The sequence below is a fragment of the Haliotis cracherodii genome, unplaced genomic scaffold (genome assembly GCF_022045235.1).
Source record: "Haliotis cracherodii isolate W230 unplaced genomic scaffold, xgHalCrac1.p SCAF_11, whole genome shotgun sequence".
NCBI classification, from domain to species: domain Eukaryota; kingdom Metazoa; phylum Mollusca; class Gastropoda; order Lepetellida; family Haliotidae; genus Haliotis; species Haliotis cracherodii.
Window position 1 is genome coordinate 45,118,233 of NW_027266266.1, and position 18,499 is coordinate 45,136,731.

Consider the following 18,499-nt stretch of genomic DNA (forward strand, 5'->3'; position numbering starts at 1 on the left):
GAAGATGGGCTATTGTGACATGCCATAAAGCATCGGATGCGTACGTTTAGAGAGTTTTCAAAATGGCCGCCGTTTTGTGAAAAGTCAGTGCAAGTGTTACTTTTCTTCAATAAAGTGTACATAATGTTACGCTGAAATCTTGTGTTTACGTTTAATCAATGAATTGTGTTTAGAATCATGCTTATGAAGCACACAACTGATATTTTACTTGAGCGATGGTCTTTTTGATTATATTAATTGATGATCTTTGTGCTGGTTCAATGTAGATCCAAATGCAACTTTTCAACACCAAACAATATCTTATTTGTGAATATTGGTCACGTTAAGAGCATATTTTGTAGTTAACATAAATGGACGTTTACTTATCTTGTGTGTATTGACATATATAAATTTACTGTATGTTTTTTCTTAATGTCAATATATATTTTTTCAGATGTAATGTCTAGGTAGGTTATGACAAGTTTAAAAGTGACTGTTTGCTGATCACCGTACAGCATATTATTAGGCTTTTTCTTTCTTTTCAAAAGCGATATATTCGTGAATATCAGAAGCCTATGACTTATTGCATGAAAATAATATATGCATCTTGGATTTGGAAATCTGTTATACATTTGTACAAGCAGCCTTTTCTGAAATGAAATAAATGTTATGCTTTTGAATGTTTTTTATTTGCAGTTGTGTTTATGACACAGAAGAAGAAAATGTGAACATCACTCCAGCATGAAGTCAGCAAATTTATGATTAATTGTGGTAAAAGATCATAAATATGGCCACCAAACGGCCAGCAGATGATTCATCTGGGTCGGCTGGACCTGCAGCCAAGAAAGCTCTCACCAGAATTGAACCTCTCAAGATTGGTCCAATATCAAATCTGGTATGTTAATATTGTGAATAAAAATATTGTGCATTTACATTTTGTGCCAGATCCACACCCTAAGGCATACTGAAAGTGCTGCATTACTTCTCCAGTCAATGAAATTTCAGATTAATATGAATAAGTGTCAATATGGTCAGGCAAACTTTGTCTGTGAAAGTGATAAGCTAGTCTTCAGTAATATAGGGCCAGAGCCCAGGAGATCTATATTACTCAGAATGCAGGTCATTTTCTATGGGGATCAATGACCAGAAGCATTGAATAAGTGACCCCAGAAGATCTGTGTTAGAATAGGTCTTTAGCAACCCATGCTTGTCATAAGAGGCGACTATGCTTGTTGTGAGAGGCGACTAACAAGATGGGGGGGATTAGGATCTCTGACTTGGTTGATCTATGTCATCGTATCCCAATTGCGTGGATCGATGCTCATGATGTCAAGCAATGGATTGTTTGGTTCCTGACTCAATTGTTTTTTCCTTGAGTGAAAGAGTGAGGGAGTTGGGTTTAACGCCGCTTTTAACAGTATTCCAGTTATATCATGGTGGGGATTTGAACCCACAATCATAGGTTTCTGGCGTGCCCAAGGGCGCCTTAGACGACTGGGCCACCCGTGCCCCCTCATTTCCTTTAAAATGATAAACTTCAGAATGTAATTCTCTTTGATCATAATTGGGCTGGATTTTGAGATTGTGCAGTCATCACAGGTGCAATGTATGATTTTTTTGTTTTGTAACTACATTTTGTATAATTCACCATTCAAATTACTGAAACAGTTTTGATGCAAATTGAATGTTTTCAGGAGGAACTGGATCTGAAAGTTTTAGTTTTTCAAAACAAGAAGTTAGCTGAAAGAATTGAACAGCGCAAGCGTGCAGAAAGTGAACTACACAAGAGAATCGAACAGCTGGAAAACCGACAACGCACAGATGATGCTGTACTGATGATAGTTAACAGATACTGGAATCAGGTGAGATTTGTAAACAGTGTTATCGTGTTTGTGGTAAGGGGGAAACGATACAGCTTGGACATGTTACATTGGTCACAATACGATACATATCACGATACTCATATTTACGTCAAATTGCTTGGAAATGTCTTGACTTTTATATTCGGAGCAGGTTCAAAAGGAAATGCTAGCTGTATTCACATGGTTGTAGTGGCTATTTTTATTAGTGAACTTGAAATGCTAAATACAACACATTTCGCAATATGGGGGATCATTAATCGAGGAGTAAGTAATATTCTAGCAAGTGTAACATCTTGTATCGATACAGAAAAAAACGTATCGTGTATCAATTCATTGCACGCAAACTCATGATGCACCTTACTTTGTACTGTCACTGGAACGTACCATAGCTTACGGTCCTATTATTGTGACCAGGCAATTGCGTGGCAGTGGTTCTGTTTCAAACCCACCTTAACTTTCCAATAAGAAATTATTAAATAAAATTCACAAGAGGAATCTCAGCACACATGGGTTCATTCACATACCACAATGCCCCACATAGACATCTGAGTCACACTAAACAATTATAATAAACGAAATGGCTGCTCTTCACAGAGCACTTCGCGTTCATATATCATTTCGCATCCTAAATGTCACACAGACATTAGACAATTCACGCTGACCACATGGAAAAGAAAACAAATGGCCACTCTTCACTTTGAGCTTGTTGCACGCATTTATCCAATTCATACCATAAATGAGACACAGGTAATTTCCCTCACCACTGGCGGTGTATACATAATACAGGCCCCAACAACTCAGTGAGCCACAACAGTGTACCAGACCTCCAGATATTTTTTGAGCAACTGAGTTATTACTCAAGGATTTCTATTTTAATTGGGTTATACATATTTCATTGGGTAATTAATATTTTTTCACTCATCTAATCATCACTCTATTGGGTATTTCCCCAAATTAGTGAACATTTTAAGATCTAAACAATACCAAATAATGTTTTAGATGTATATAACTGTTCTAAATATATAGGCTTGACTCGGAAAGTAAATTAGCCTGTAATTGTGTTTTGGAAATTATCTCTTTGTACACTTTGGTTTTTACGCGATCTGTTTTTATACATTTAAGTTTTTAAATTAATGTAAGCGTTTCTGTACGCAAGTTGATGGAAAGTAATTGAGTTTTGACAATTTTTTTGGGGGCGGGTATTTTACGCAAATACGCTGCTTATCTGTAGCCCTGGTGTACATAGTTATTGAACATATTACCATAAACGAGTCACAAGCATTTACAGTCTGGATGAACAACCACTTGGGCTCGGAATATGACACAAACAAAATGAACAATATATCTGCCCTACCCAAAACAAAAATGGAAAAAATAGTGAGACTGACAGACACAATAATTACCTTACAAGCAGCCCGATAAATTTGCCTGTTGCCCTAAGTCGCTTGGGACCTTATTGCAAAACTTCTGAGTAAGACTGTCTTAACCACTCCTCTATGCTGCTTATATAGTCAGCAAGGGAGGCAACTCCCCTTAATCTGGAAACTGGCTGTATAACGGCAACATGGTCCCAAACTGAATTAGCCACCACCCTGCTGCCCCCTTGGTAAGAAACGTGCGCTGAATGAAGGACCAAATTTAAAAGAGGGCCAAGCATCACCATTCGGTTTTTGTTACATAATCATTCTCATTGGGAATTATATAGCTCTTTGGGTATTCAATACAGTTTTACTCCCTTGTGTCCTAACCCGTGAAGATTCTGGGGTAGAATAGGTCTTCAGCAACCCATGCTTGCCGTAAAAGGTGACTATGCTTGTTGTAAAAGGCGACTAATGGGATCGGGTGGTCAGGCTCGCTGACTTGGTGGATGCATGTTATTGATCCCAATTGCGTTGATTGATGCTTATGATATTAATCACTGGATTGTCTGGTCCAGACTCGATTATTTACAGACCGCCTTCATATAGCTGGAATATTGCTGAGTACGGCGTTATACAACAAACCAACCAACCAACCCTTGTGTCCTGTGTTTTAGGCGGTCAGACTCTGTGACTTGGTTAATTTCATGTCATCTTGCACCAATGGGAATGACATTGCTCATGATATAAATCACTGGTTTGTCTGGTTTAGACTTGACTGATTACAGTCCACCATTATCATGCTGGAATATTGCTGAATGCGGCATTAAACAAACAAACATTTGTTGTTAAATCTTACTTTTAGTATTTCTACAATGTTAACCTTTTGACATTATTGCTGACCATTACTCATGCATATGTTTTTAGCTTGATGAAGATGCACGTGTGTTGCTGCAGAGATTTGATGCTGAAACAGCTGATGAAAATGAGACCAAAAGTACGAACAGGTTTTAGATATTCTTAGTTCTCAAGACCAGTTTCATGAGAAACCCCCAACAAGCTTGGACCTTTTACCATGTTTACACGTCTAATAGCAAACTTTGATCATGGTACTGACATCAGTGGTAGTCCTAATTCAGTAACAGTTTTCACACTGTGGGCTATAATGGTGTAACTGAAATACTGTTCCATGCAGCCTGATCTACAAGTCACTCAATCAAGCAGATTAGGAACATATTATAGGACTACTGACTGTAGTTGTTGATATGTCCAAAACTACAACACCTTCAGCATCATGGCCTGATCTCGATGTCATCCCAGGTTACAGTTGGACTTAAATTTGATGCAGTTACTGTATCCCGTCATGATACTACTCAAAAGAAGTTAAAGAAGGCCCATTGTTTCATGTGACTATGGTTGGTCATATGAAACAATGGGTGGTCTAACTTCTAATGCCGTGACAGATTAACCATAGCCATATGAAACAATGGGCGGTCCATCTTCTTTTGGCCCTGACAGATTAACAATAGTCATATGAAACAATGGGCGGTCTAACTTCTTATGGCCGTGACAGATTAACAATAGTCATATGAAACAATAGGCGGTCCATCTTCTTTTGGCCCTGACAGATTAACAATAGTCATATGAAACAATGGGCGGTCTAACTTCTTATGGCCCTGACAGATTAACAATAGTCATATGAAACAATGGGCGGTCCATCTTCTTATGGCCATGAAAGATTAACCATAGTCATATGAAACAATGGGCGGTCCATCTTCTTTTGGCCATGAAAGATTAACCATAGTCATATGAAACAATGGGCGGTCCAACTTCTTATGGCCATGACAGATTAACCATAGTCATATGAAACAATGGGGGGTCTAACTTCTTATGGCCGTGAAAGATTAACAATAGTCCTATGACTCATTGACTTGTTGATGCATGAAATTGTATGCTCATGATGTCAATCACTGGATGGTCTGGACCAGACTTGATTGTTTGTGTACAGACTGCCATCATTTCTGCTGAGTGCGGTGTTAAACAACAAAGAAACAATTAGCGTCAAACCCAACTTGCTCAGTCACTCCCATTAATTAACAATCTTTTTATTTTTTATTTTATTTTTGTGTGTGTGTTTTTTTATACATTTTATTTCCCCTTTTCCCTGTTACATGAGGAGGATGGCCATCCAGGGCAATGGTCACCCTCACATTCTGAAGACAATGTATGTATACATTTGGTAAAAATTAAATACAAGTTAACAATCTTGACAGGGAGGAAAAAGGAGGACAACATTCAAATAAAAATCGTATTCCAATTTCTGGGGGGCATGAAGAAACCCTGTAAGGGAATGTGTCATGGCATCAGCTCGTTTTCTTCGTCCCCATAGATGAGAGTGATGAGACGACAGCGTTCCTTGCCCTGCTGTCCACATGGGACAAGCAGGAGCTGGAGGAGAAGCTGAGTCAGAGGGTGGAGTTCTCTAAACGAGCCATCGGCAAACTGCTCCAGGCCTTCGACAGACTGCTGCAGAGGAACGAGAAGCTGCACAAGGTGCTGGAGAACAAGGCCGAGAAGGACAAGGAAGACTTGCTGGGGGTGGTTGTGAAGCCGACCAAGGAGTCCGATGAGGAGGAGGAAGAAAAGGGTAGGACATGTTTGCTTATTGTTTATAGCCACAGTCATCAGTGTACCAGTTTTATGGAGGCCAGTGAAAATCGAACTGGGACAGACTGACCAGTGATTGATCAACCGAGTCACCGATTGTGACCATTCGATTATGACATGCCTCGTATGACAAGCAGAGGTTACTGGGGTCTATTCTAAGCTTGAATCCCCAGAGGGTCAAGACATTGTCAGTATTTAAATTAAAGCGATCTTCTTGGAAAATAAATATAAGTGTTAGAAGCATTCCCAATAGTTAAATAGGACCTTTGAAAGTTGCCAGCATATAAAAGATTTTGTACATTATCATGAGGACAAGGAGTTAATCACATGGAAATTTGGGGTCAGACTCAGGGTAGGTCCTCAGTATCCCAGTGCTTGCTATAAGAGTGAGTGAATTTGATTTTACGCCACTTTTAGCAATATGTCGTCAATATCATGGCAGGGGAAACAGAAATGAGCTTCACACATTGTACTAATGCGAGTAATCGAACCCTGATTTTTGCATGATGAGCGAAACTCTAACCCCACAGGCTACACAATTTGGCACCAAATATAGAATTTAATCTCATAGCAAAACAAAACGTTCATCTACGATGCTGATACGTACGGTTGGAGCTGCTGTTTCAACAAGCAGTGAAACCCGTTTAATCGGGACAAAACCTTCACCAAAAAAGTGCTCCAGATAATAAGGTTTCATGACTAAGAAGTCATAAGTTCATAATGTCAAATACCTTTTTAAAAACATTCTCAGCAGTAGGCGTCCAGAAGACCTGGTATTAACAGAGTCCTGACTAGCCAGGTTTAAGGTCATGTCGTACTGTGCATGTTGTCATGTGCAGATGATGATAAGGCTGATGGGGACAAGAAGGAGGAGGAGGAGGATGGGAAGGAAGACGAGACACAGAAGAAGCTGGCGGAAATCGAATGCATGGTGAAGGAGGAACTGGACCATCTGCGAAAGGAAAACAAACAGCTGCACAACCTCGTTACAAATCTGCATCAGCGTCACCATGAACATACACTCAAAGTAAGTCAGTGCTGCTGATGATAAAAATGTATACCCATGTGCTAAAAACCTTGAGATCAAGCCATACTGTGTTTCAGTCTTAAGCTAAGCTTGCTACTGTATGACCAAAGAAAGATCATTAGTTCCTGGCTGGTGATGAAAGTGGCAGAATGTGTATATGTATTATGTTGTCATGATTATTGTCATTGCTTGCTAGCCTTAAATATTACAGTCTGCGACTTCAGCCAAAGTTTGAGGCCAGTAAAAGTCTTTTCGGACCAATAAACTCCACTGATAATAGTCCACATTATCATAATAATAACACTCCTGAAAATGATGGTGAGACACATGTTCAGTTAGTAGTCTCGAAAGTGTCTGGCACAGACAGAGACAATGGTCTCGTATACCAAAATGGTGTGCAGGATAGGCTGATCATGGGTTCAAACTCCAGATTTTCTCCCTTTTTGCTCCTGGTACTGTCATACTCGGTTTTAGGTTTAGAGTAAAATACTGTTATCAGCATCAGTTACTTGTCCTCACACGTAAATCTTACGTGCCATGCTATCACTGAAATAATATGACAGCAATGTTAATCTAAACTCAGGCACCGCTAGCCTGTATTTTCTTTCATTGGTAATGGGAGAATGGAGTTATTTTAATAAAAATCCTTACAGCTTTCAATAAAGTGATGTCAGTGGTACAATACCTGTGAAGATCCGGGGTAGAATAGGTCTTCAGCAACCCACGCTTTCCGTAAGAGGCTACTTTGCTTGTTATTAGAGGCGACTAACGTGATCGGGTAGTCAGGCTAGCTGACTTGGTTGATGCATGTCATCGTATCCCAATTGCGTGGATCGATGTTCATTTATCAACCACTGGATTGGCTGGTCCAGACTCGATTATTTACAGACCACCGTCATATAGCTGGAATATTGCTGAGTGCGGCGTGAAACAACAAACAATCAAACAGTGGTACAAATGTTGCTTTGTCTTGGTGTGAGTAATATTGACAGAACATGTTTAATACAGTTCATTGTATACTGGAATTCTCTTTGTCTTCTACTGTTTGGAGTAGCCTGTGAGTCGAATAATAATTGTGAAAAGCTAATGCATCTGTATACACCATAGTTCAAAATAGGTACAAAATTGATGATGGTACTATTTCACTCACTGCACCAAGTTGAACATACTGTCACTTCCCATCTTCCCGAGGCAAGTGAGTTAACTGACTATAAAAGTCCATTTTCCACTCTTGCCGAATTAGACTGGTATTATGGAGTTACATTTTGGCTGGACTAACGAGTCTATGCATAGTCCGATCAAAAACCGCGCAACGAAATCATAATCCGGTTAGTAAACTGCCGTGCAGATTTCGGTCGATTGCAGGATTTGTAAAGCATGTGCACCGCCAACTCGTTGTCAACAGAAATTTTCCAAGTCTTTTTAGGGTTGTGAACAATGTTATTTCCTTCACCTGTTGTAGATCTCAGAGCTTCAAGATCAGGTGACTGCGTCCGAGACTGAGATTGCAGAAATGAAGAACAAGGTGGATGATCTGGACTATCAGTTTGAGAAGGCGGATCAGCGGTGCGAGAAACTGGACCGACATTTGTCGGAAGCCTTCTCCAAGCTGAGGAACTATGAGGAGACGACTGGAGCCATCACTGTCGAGGGCATCAAGAGTATCGGAGGCGTCTCCAAAACCAGGGTAGGTTGTCCCTGAATAACACCGGTTGAAGCACATGTTCACAGATCAAATCTTAAGCTAGCTGGGCTGATGTAAGAGCCAATTACAATGAGTGAGTGACACTGTATGACCTGGCTGATTGTGTGACATCACACCTTGATGTGTGGATCAGGTGGCTGGGTCATCTAAGATGCTGCAGTTTTTGGTGCAGAGTTGCATCTCTTTGCAGTGCCAGAATCCACTGATCATAAGTTCACTCCAGTTATAATCCTTGGTTTGTCAGAAACTTACAAAAGCTTATAGGTGAACTTCTAAGGCCTGCATCACTTGAAAGCGTTTAACATATGATAGTTTGACTTATTTGACTGTGTGTATTGTGGTGTCCACAGCTTGTTTGACTGAGTGTGTTGTGGTGTCCACAGCTTGTTTGACCGAGTGTTCTGTGGTGTCCACAGCTTGTTTGACCGAGTGTGTTGTGGTGTCCACAGCTTGTTTGACCGAGTGTGTTGTGGTGTCCACAGCTTGTTTGACCGAGTGTGTTGTGGTGTCCACAGCTTGTTTGACTGTGTGTGTTGTGGTGTCCGCAGTTGTTTGACCCAGTGTGTTGTGGTGTCCACAGCTTGTTTGACTGAGTGTGTTGTGGTGTCCACAGCTTGTTTGACTGTGTGTGTTGTGGTGTCCGCAGTTGTTTGACCCAGTGTGTTGTGGTGTCCACAGCTTGTTTGACTGTGTGTGTTGTGGTGTCCGCAGTTGTTTGACCCAGTGTGTTGTGGTGTCCACAGCTTGTTTGACTGTGTGTGTTGTGGTGTCCACAGCTTGTTTGACAGAGTGTGTTGTTGTCCGCAGCTTGTTTGACCAAGTGTGTTGTGATATCGGCAGCTTGTTTGACCAAGTGTGTTGTGATATCGGCAGCTTGTTTGACCAAGTGTGTTGTGATATCGGCAGCTTGTTTGACCGAGTGTGTTGTGGTGTCCACAGCTTGTTTGACCGAGTGTGTTGTGGTGTCCACAGCTTGTTTGACTGAGTGTGTTGTGATATCGGCAGCTTGTTTGACGGTGTGTGTTGTGGTGTCCATAGCTTGTTTGACCGAGTGTGTTGTGATGTCCACAGCTTGTTTGACTGTGTGTGTTGTGATGTCCACAGCTTGTTTGACCGAGTGTGTTGTGGTGTCCACAGCTTGTTTGACTGAGAGTGTTGTGGTGTCCACACTTTGTTTGACTGAGTGTGTTGTGGTGTCCACAGCTTCTTTGACTGAGTGTGTTGTGATATCGGCAGCTTGTTTGAAGGTGTGTGTTGTGGTCTCCATAGCTTGTTTGACCAAGTGTGTTGTGATGTCCACAGCTTGTTTGACTGTGTGTGTTGTGGTGTCCACAGCTTGTTTGACAGAGTGTGTTGTTGTCCGCAGCTTGTTTGACCAAGTGTGTTGTGATATCGGCAGCTTGTTTGACCAAGTGTGTTGTGATATCGGCAGCTTGTTTGACCAAGTGTGTTGTGATATCGGCAGCTTGTTTGACCGAGTGTGTTGTGGTGTCCACAGCTTGTTTGACCGAGTGTGTTGTGGTGTCCACAGCTTGTTTGACTGAGTGTGTTGTGATATCGGCAGCTTGTTTGACGGTGTGTGTTGTGGTGTCCATAGCTTGTTTGACCGAGTGTGTTGTGATGTCCACAGCTTGTTTGACTGTGTGTGTTGTGATGTCCACAGCTTGTTTGACCGAGTGTGTTGTGGTGTCCACAGCTTGTTTGACTGAGAGTGTTGTGGTGTCCACACTTTGTTTGACTGAGTGTGTTGTGGTGTCCACAGCTTCTTTGACTGAGTGTGTTGTGATATCGGCAGCTTGTTTGACGGTGTGTGTTGTGGTCTCCATAGCTTGTTTGACCAAGTGTGTTGTGATGTTCACAGCTTGTTTGACTGAGTGTGTTGTGGTGTCCACAGCTTGTTTGACTGAGTGTGTTGTGGTGTCCACAACTTGTTTGACTGAGTGTTGTGGTGTCCACAGCTTGTTTGACTGTGTGTGTTGTGGTGTCCACAGCTTGTTTGACCAAGTGTGTTGTGGTGTCCACAGCTTGTTTGACCAAGTGTGTTGTGATGTCCACAGCTTGAATGACCGAGTGTGTTGTGGTGTCCGCAGTTGTTTGACCAAGTGTGTTGTGGTGTCCACAGTTGTTTGACCAAGTGTGTTGTGGTGTCCGCAGTTGTTTGACCCAGTGTGTTGTGGTGTCCACAGCTTGTTTGACTCTGTGTGTTGTGGTGTCTGCAGTTGTTTGACCAAGTGTGTTGTGGTGTCCACAGCTTGAATGACCGAGTGTGTTGTTGTGTCAGCAGTTGTTTGACCAAGTGTGTTGTGATGTCCGCAGCTTGATGAGATCCTGTCAGAGCTGGAGGAGCAGCGAGAGCTGGCCACAAACCGGCTGAGTGAGCTGGAGAAGCTGAACAAAGATCATCAGGAAGCTTGCAAGGAGGTGGAGAAACTCAAGATGGATGTAAGAGCCGCTGGCGTTATGGCCTTGTTCATTATACATGCCCTCTGCTCAGGAACTCTAAAATGCGTTCCTCAATTTGATTTGCTGAAAACTGTTGTTAACTTTACAATCTTCGGGACTTTCCTTTGCATCTTGAAACTTTTTTTTGTATTACTGGGCATAAGTAGCTTTTTTCTGTCCAAGATTTGAAAAATGAAAATTTCAGGGTGGTGACTCTTAGTACAAACAAAGCAAGTTCCAGCTAACCAAAAATTTGAGTTATCACTAGTCAAATGGAGATTAAAGGTATTTGATGGGACCATACAATCAAGCTGATACAACTGAGAATTTGAAAAATCAAGTTAGACATACAGTTCAAATGTTTTGTTGGAATCTGGGTAAAACATCTCAAGCAAGGGTCCAGCCTTGTAACCCCATCATCTTTGTGCTCTGTTACAGCTGCAGCACCTGCCCGAGACAGTGATCATCGAGACAACGGAGTACAAATGTCTTCAGTCCCAGTTCTCGGTGCTGTACAATGAGAGCATGGCCATCAGAACACAGCTGGAAGATGTGCGCAACCAACTCCAGAACAACAAGAATGGGCATCTGCGTCACATTGAACAGATGGAGGTAGGTGCCCTTGTTGCACCGGCATGCTGTTTGGGATAGTTTATATTGTAGTTAATGGGATGCGACTGTAAGTGTGCTTTGGTTGGAGTTTTATTTAAGGATGATTTTTCTTATTATTTCAAGGGTTGCATTATTTTTAGGGTTGTGTGATTTTAAGGGCTGTGTTGTATGAGGATTGAGTTATAAGAACATGATGAAGGGTTTTGTTATGTAAATAGTTGTGTTGAAGAGGGTTGTGTTATGTGAATGTTTATACAGAGGTTTGTGCCATTAAGGGTTGTGTTATGTGGATGGGGAGAATGGCGTTATGTGGAGGATTGTGTTTGTTTGAAGGGTTGTGTTATCTGGGGGGTTGTTATATGAGGGGTTGTGTTATTTAAGGCTGTGTTATGGAGGGTTGTGTTATGGATGATGATGTTATGTGTAGGGTTATTTGAAGGGTAATGTCATCTGGAAGTTGGTGTTATGTGGAGGGTGGTGTTTTTTGAAGGGTTTTATGTGAGGGGTTATGGAGGTGTTATGGAGGATTGTGTCATGTGGAGGGTTGTGTTTCATGAAGGGTTGTGTTATTGAGGGTTGTGTTATTTGGAAGGTTGTTTTACAAGAAGGGTTGTGATGGAGGGTTGTGTTACATGAAGGGTTGTGTTATGGAGGGTTGTGTTATATGGAAGGTATGGTCATGGATGGTTGTTTTACATGAAGAGTTGTGTTATGGAGGGTTTTGTTATATGGAAGGTATGGTCATGGATGGTTGTGTTACATGAAGAGCTGTGTTATGGAGGGTTGTGTTATATGGAAGTTATGGTCATGGATGGTTGTGTTACATGAAGGTTTGTGTTATGGAGGGTTGTGTTATATGGAAGGTATGGTCATGGATGGTTGTGTTACATGAAGGTTTGCGTTATGGAGGGTTGTGTTATATGGAAGGTATGGTCATGGATGGTTGTGTTACATGAGGGGTTGTGTTATATGGAAGGTATGGTCATGGATGGTTGTGTTACATGAAGGTTTGTGTTATGGAGGGTTGTGTTATATGGAAGGTTGTGTTACATGAAGGGTTGTGTTACCTGAAGAGTTGTGTTATGGAGGGCTGTTACATGAAGGGTTGTGTTACATGGAGGGTTGTGTTATGTGGAGGGTTGTGTTATGTGGAGGGTTGTGTTATGTGAAGGGTTGTGTCATGGAGGGTTGTGTTATGTGGAGGGTTGTGTTGCAGAGTGATGAGCTGGCGTGCCAGAAGAAGCTTAGGACGGAGATGATACAACTGGAGGACATGCTGGCACAGCTGCGGAAGGAGTACGAGATGCTGCGGATAGAGTTTGAACAGACACTTGCAGCTAATGAACAGACAGGTAAGGTCCACCCAGATATTTAGGGTTAGAATATATGCCCAGAAACCTATGCTGGTCCTTAGAGACAACCAAATCGATCGGAAGGTCAGGCTCAGTGACTTGGATGATTGCGGGTCAACGTACTCTGATGGCATGGGTTGTTGCTCAAAATATTGATCACAGGATTTATCTGATCAAGACTTGATTATTTACTGGCCGCCGTCAGTGTGGCGTTAAACAACAGAAGAGCAAACAAACTATTAGTACAGGGAGATATCAGTTTATGGTAAAACATGACAGGTTATAATCTAGGTCATGAATAGGTTCTCTGTACTCTCTTGCTTATCTCAAGGGGTAACTAAGATAGATCTAGTGGTCAGGCTCTGTGACTTGATTCAATGTCAATATACCCCAACAGCTTGCGACATCACTCTTTCTTTAAGTCAGTGGTTTACCTGCCCCAGATTGAGTGGTTTACCTGGACCAGATTGAGTGGTTTACATGACCCAGATTGAGTGGTTTACCTGGCCCAGATTGAGTGGTTTACCTGGCCCAGGTTGAGTGATTTACCTGGCCCAGATTGAGTGGCTCACCTGGCCCAGATTGAGTGGTTTACCTGGCCCAGATTGAGTGGTTTACATGACCCAGATTGAGTGGTTTACCTGGCCCAGGTTGAGTGGTTTACCTGGCCCAGGTTGAGTGATTTATCTGGCCCAGATTGAGCGGTTTACCTGGCCCAGGTTGAGTGGTTTACCTGACCCAGATTGAGTGGTTTACATGACCCAGATTGAGTGGTTTACCTGGCCCAGATTGAGTGGTTTACCTGGCCCAGGTTGAGTGGTTTACCTGGCCCAGGTTGAGTGGTTTACCTGGCCCAGGTTGAGTGGTTTACCTGGCCCAGGTTGAGTGGTTCACCTGTCCCAGATTTGAGTTATTTCCAGGCCACTATAATATGATTGGAAAAAAGGTGACTTCAGTGTCAAGTGTTATGCTTGGCAATGTCGGTTGTTTCCTAATGTCTAATGATCTCCCAGGGTTGGCATGCTGGTTGAGTTACTGTTAACTTTATGATCATCACAACACATCCTCTGTTCCTTCACAGGGGTGGTCAGGTAGCCTAGTGGTTAAAGCGTTTGCTCGTCACGCCAAAGACCCGGGTTCGATTCCCGACATTGGTACAATGTGTGAAGCCTATTTCTGGTGTCCCCCGCTGTGAAATTGCTGGAATATTGCTAAAAGCAGGGTAAAACCATACTCACTCATTCACTCTGTTCCTTCACAGGCACCATCAACCGGGAGATGCGCAACCTCATCCAGTCCCTACAGAACCACAACCAGCAGCTCAAGATGGAGTCTGCCAGGTACAAGCGCAGGCTGAAGGAGACACAAGTAGAGAATGCCAGGGTAAGTATGCATAGGGATTGTTACATGGGTGGTCATGCTGAGTGTCAGAGTGCGTGATTTCATTGACTGTGACGTAGGAAAACAGATGTGTTATTACAAGACTGGGTTTGTATGGGTCATCAAATCATGGAAAAGTTGTGGGAATTTAAACTCCAAACGCTACCAGCCAATGCATAACAATCATCATGAGTAGGATGTCGACAGTTGAGATTTGTTATGAAAGTGAAACTTAAGTGTATTCTTTTTATTCATGCATGAATATCCAGCACTTTGGATATGAGGTGGGCGTGACCAAAGTGCAAATGTCCGATTGGCAAAAAAATATTTCCGGATCCCTGATGAGAACTGTGACTCCATCTATAACTACGGTGATCTGTAATAAAACACCCTGGAAGATAAAAAATAACAAGATAAACCGGATAAATAGATAAGCTAGATACTTTTGTGTAGTCCCAACTCATCCTACTATATTTATGATTATTTTAACCTGGGTGCTGTCTTGCAGTTGAAGGCCGAAGGTTCTGGGTCCACATCGTCCACCCCGTCCTTGTCATCAGACACGAAGGAGATCAAGGAGGAAGCTCCCGTAACAACCCCGCCTGCCACCATCAAGCTTGAGCCGGAGCTGCTGCCGGTGAAGAAGGAGGAGGATTTATCAGATGACATGGCGGAGTACCGTGAGAAGGGCAAGACGGACTCGGAGGTCATCAAGGAACTCCGCGTACAGCTCAAGTAGGTGCACCGCTGAGAAGTAGAGATAACCAACGAGCTACGAGGAATTGCAGATTGTCTGTCCAGAGTGAATGAATGGGGAGTCCTTGGGGAGGGACTTAATGCATTCATTTACGGGGAACAGGTAATCTGTAAGTCTGAATTTAGGTTGGTGATTCCATATAGTACTCACTGACATTTTAGGTGAGAAAAGAGGAAAATGTGCACAATGTACAACTCACTGAAGGCAGCCTATTGTTCATATGACATAATGTTCCGGTAATCGTTAACATTGGTCAGACGATGTGTTGGACGATTATTTGAGGTTTGTATTTACCTGCTTAGTCCTATTGGAACCCGAGAAGATCCAGGGTAGAATAGATCTTCAGCAACATATGCTTCCCGAAAAAGGCGACTAAGCTTGTCGTAAGAAGCGACTAACGGGATCGGGTGGTCAGGCTCGCTGACTTGGTTGATCGTATCCCAATTGCATGGATCGATGCTAATGGTGTCAATCACTTGATTATCTGGTTCAGACTTGTTTATTTACAGACCGCCGTCATATAGTTGGAATATTGCTGAGTGCGGCGTTAAACAACAAACCAACAACAAATAAGTTGGCTTTTAGCTATTTGTTTAAAGGACAGGCTTTAGTTGAAGATGGGCATTTAATTAAGTATTAATGGGAAGTGAAAGCTCCAAGCGACTAACTGTGTGTGTATGTGTGCAGGAAGGCCCAGGACAGTCAGAAAGAGCTGAAGCTGCTGCTAGACATGTACAAGAGTGCACCCAAAGAGCAGAGAGACAAGGTCATGGTACGTGAAACTTGTTAATATAGTCACTAGTATGGAAACTTTACAATGTGAATGTTGCTAGAAAACAGGCTTTAAACAGGTTTAGTCACTAAATGAATTATAGCTGGGGTTGTGGCTTGATTACAGCAACCAAGGACAATCATTAAATACTTAAATGTCTCAGTTCCAATGCATGTGTCCATGTGATGTTGTTTCAGCAGACATCCTCAGTACCAATGCATGTGTCCCTGTGATGTTGTTTCAGTTGACATCCTCAGTACCAATGCATGTGTCCCTGTGATGTTGTTTCAGTTGACATCCTCAGTACCAATGCATGTGTCCCTGTGATGTTGTTTCAGTTGACATCCTCAGAACTGCATGTGTCCATGTGATGTTGTTTCAGCTGACATCCTCAGTACCAATGCATGTGTCCATGTGATGTTGTTTCAGCTGACATCCTCAGTACCAATGCATGTGTCTATGTGATGTTGTTTCAGTTGACATCCTCAGTACCAATGCATGTGTCCATGTGATGTTGTTTCAGTTGACATCCTCAGTACCAATGCATGTGTCCCTGTGATGTTGTTTCAGCTGACATCCTCAGTACCAATGCATGTGTCCCTGTGATGTTGTTTCAGTTGACATCCTCAGAACTGCATGTGTCTATGTGATGTTGTTTCAGTTGACATCCTCAGTTCCAATGCATGTGTCCCTATGATGTTGTTTCAGTTGACATCCTCAGTACCAATGCATGTGTCCCTGTGATGTTGTTTCAGCTGACATCCTCAGTACCAATGCATGTGTCCCTGTGATGTTGTTTCAGTTGACATCCTCAGAACTGCATGTGTCTATGTGATGTTGTTTCAGCTGACATCCTCAGTACCAATGCATGTGTCCCTATGATGTTGTTTCAGTTGACATCCTCAGTACCAATGCATGTGTCCCTATGATGTTGTTTCAGCTGACATCCTCAGTACCAATGCATGTGTCCCTGTGATGTTGTTTCTGCTGACATCCTCAGAACTGCATGTGTCTATGTGATGTTGTTTCAGCTGACATCCTCAGTACCAATGCATGTGTCCCTGTGATGTTGTTTCAGTTGACATCCTCAGTACCAATGCATGTGTCCCTGTGATGTTGTTTCAGTTGACATCCTCAGAACTGCATGTGTCTATGTGATGTTGTTTCAGCTGACATCCTCAGTACCAATGCATGTGTCTCTGTGATGTTGTTTCAGTTGACATCCTCAGTACCAATGCATGTGTCTCTGTGATGTTGTTTCAGCGGACATCCTCAGTACCAATGCATGTGTCCCTATGATGTTGTTTCAGCTGACATCCTCAGTACCAATGCATGTGTCCCTGTGATGTTGTTTCAGCTGACATCCTCAGTACCAATGCATGTGTCCCTATGATGTTGTTTCTGCTGACATCCTCAGTACCAATGCATGTGTCCATGTGATGTTGTTTCAGTTGACATCCTCAGTACCAATGCATGTGTCCCTGTGATGTTGTTTCAGTTGACATCATCAGTACCAATACATGTGTCCCTGTGATGTTGTTTCAGCAGACATCCTCAGAACTGCATGTGTCCCTGTGATGTTGTTTTAGCTCAGCTGACATACTCAGTACCAATGCATGTGTCTATGTGATGTTGTTTCAGTTGACATCCTCAGTACCAATGCATGTGTCCCTGTGATGTTGTTTCAGTTGACATCCTCAGTACCAATGCATGTGTCCCTGTGATGTTGTTTCAGCTGACATCCTCAGTACCAATGCATGTGTCCCTGTGATGTTGTTTCAGTTGACATCCTCAGAACTGCATGTGTCTATGTGATGTTGTTTCAGTTGACATCCTCAGTTCCAATGCATGTGTCCCTATGATGTTGTTTCAGTTGACATCCTCAGTACCAATGCATGTGTCCCTGTGATGTTGTTTCAGCTGACATCCTCAGTACCAATGCATGTGTCCCTGTGATGTTGTTTCAGTTGACATCCTCAGAACTGCATGTGTCTATGTGATGTTGTTTCAGCTGACATCCTCAGTACCAATGCATGTGTCCCTATGATGTTGTTTCAGTTGACATCCTCAGTACCAATGCATGTGTCCCTATGATGTTGTTTCAGCTGACATCCTCAGTACCAATGCATGTGTCCCTGTGATGTTGTTTCTGCTGACATCCTCAGAACTGCATGTGTCTATGTGATGTTGTTTCAGCTGACATCCTCAGTACCAATGCATGTGTCCCTGTGATGTTGTTTCAGTTGACATCCTCAGTACCAATGCATGTGTCCCTGTGATGTTGTTTCAGTTGACATCCTCAGAACTGCATGTGTCTATGTGATGTTGTTTCAGCTGACATCCTCAGTACCAATGCATGTGTCTCTGTGATGTTGTTTCAGTTGACATCCTCAGTACCAATGCATGTGTCTCTGTGATGTTGTTTCAGCGGACATCCTCAGTACCAATGCATGTGTCCCTATGATGTTGTTTCAGCTGACATCCTCAGTACCAATGCATGTGTCCCTGTGATGTTGTTTCAGCTGACATCCTCAGTACCAATGCATGTGTCCCTATGATGTTGTTTCTGCTGACATCCTCAGTACC

The 18,499-nt window shown here is 42.5% G+C and overlaps 1 protein-coding gene across 1 annotated transcript in view; it reads left to right on the top strand.

Moving 5' to 3' along the window:
• Nucleotides 1-60: 60 nt before the first annotated feature.
• The window catches only part of LOC139456543 (E3 ubiquitin-protein ligase Bre1-like), a 28,290-nt gene continuing 9,851 nt past the window's right edge, over nt 61-18,499 (top strand). Inside the window, exons 1-13 of the mRNA XM_071238313.1 lie at nt 61-83; nt 676-874; nt 1,674-1,841; nt 4,127-4,196; nt 5,589-5,846; nt 6,706-6,893; nt 8,356-8,580; nt 10,915-11,040; nt 11,479-11,652; nt 12,869-13,004; nt 14,266-14,387; nt 14,893-15,119; nt 15,829-15,913. Of these exons, the coding sequence (XP_071094414.1) occupies nt 767-874; nt 1,674-1,841; nt 4,127-4,196; nt 5,589-5,846; nt 6,706-6,893; nt 8,356-8,580; nt 10,915-11,040; nt 11,479-11,652; nt 12,869-13,004; nt 14,266-14,387; nt 14,893-15,119; nt 15,829-15,913 (1,887 nt within the window). The 5' untranslated portion in view covers nt 61-83; nt 676-766. The remainder of the gene's footprint in view (nt 84-675; nt 875-1,673; nt 1,842-4,126; nt 4,197-5,588; nt 5,847-6,705; nt 6,894-8,355; nt 8,581-10,914; nt 11,041-11,478; nt 11,653-12,868; nt 13,005-14,265; nt 14,388-14,892; nt 15,120-15,828; nt 15,914-18,499) is intronic.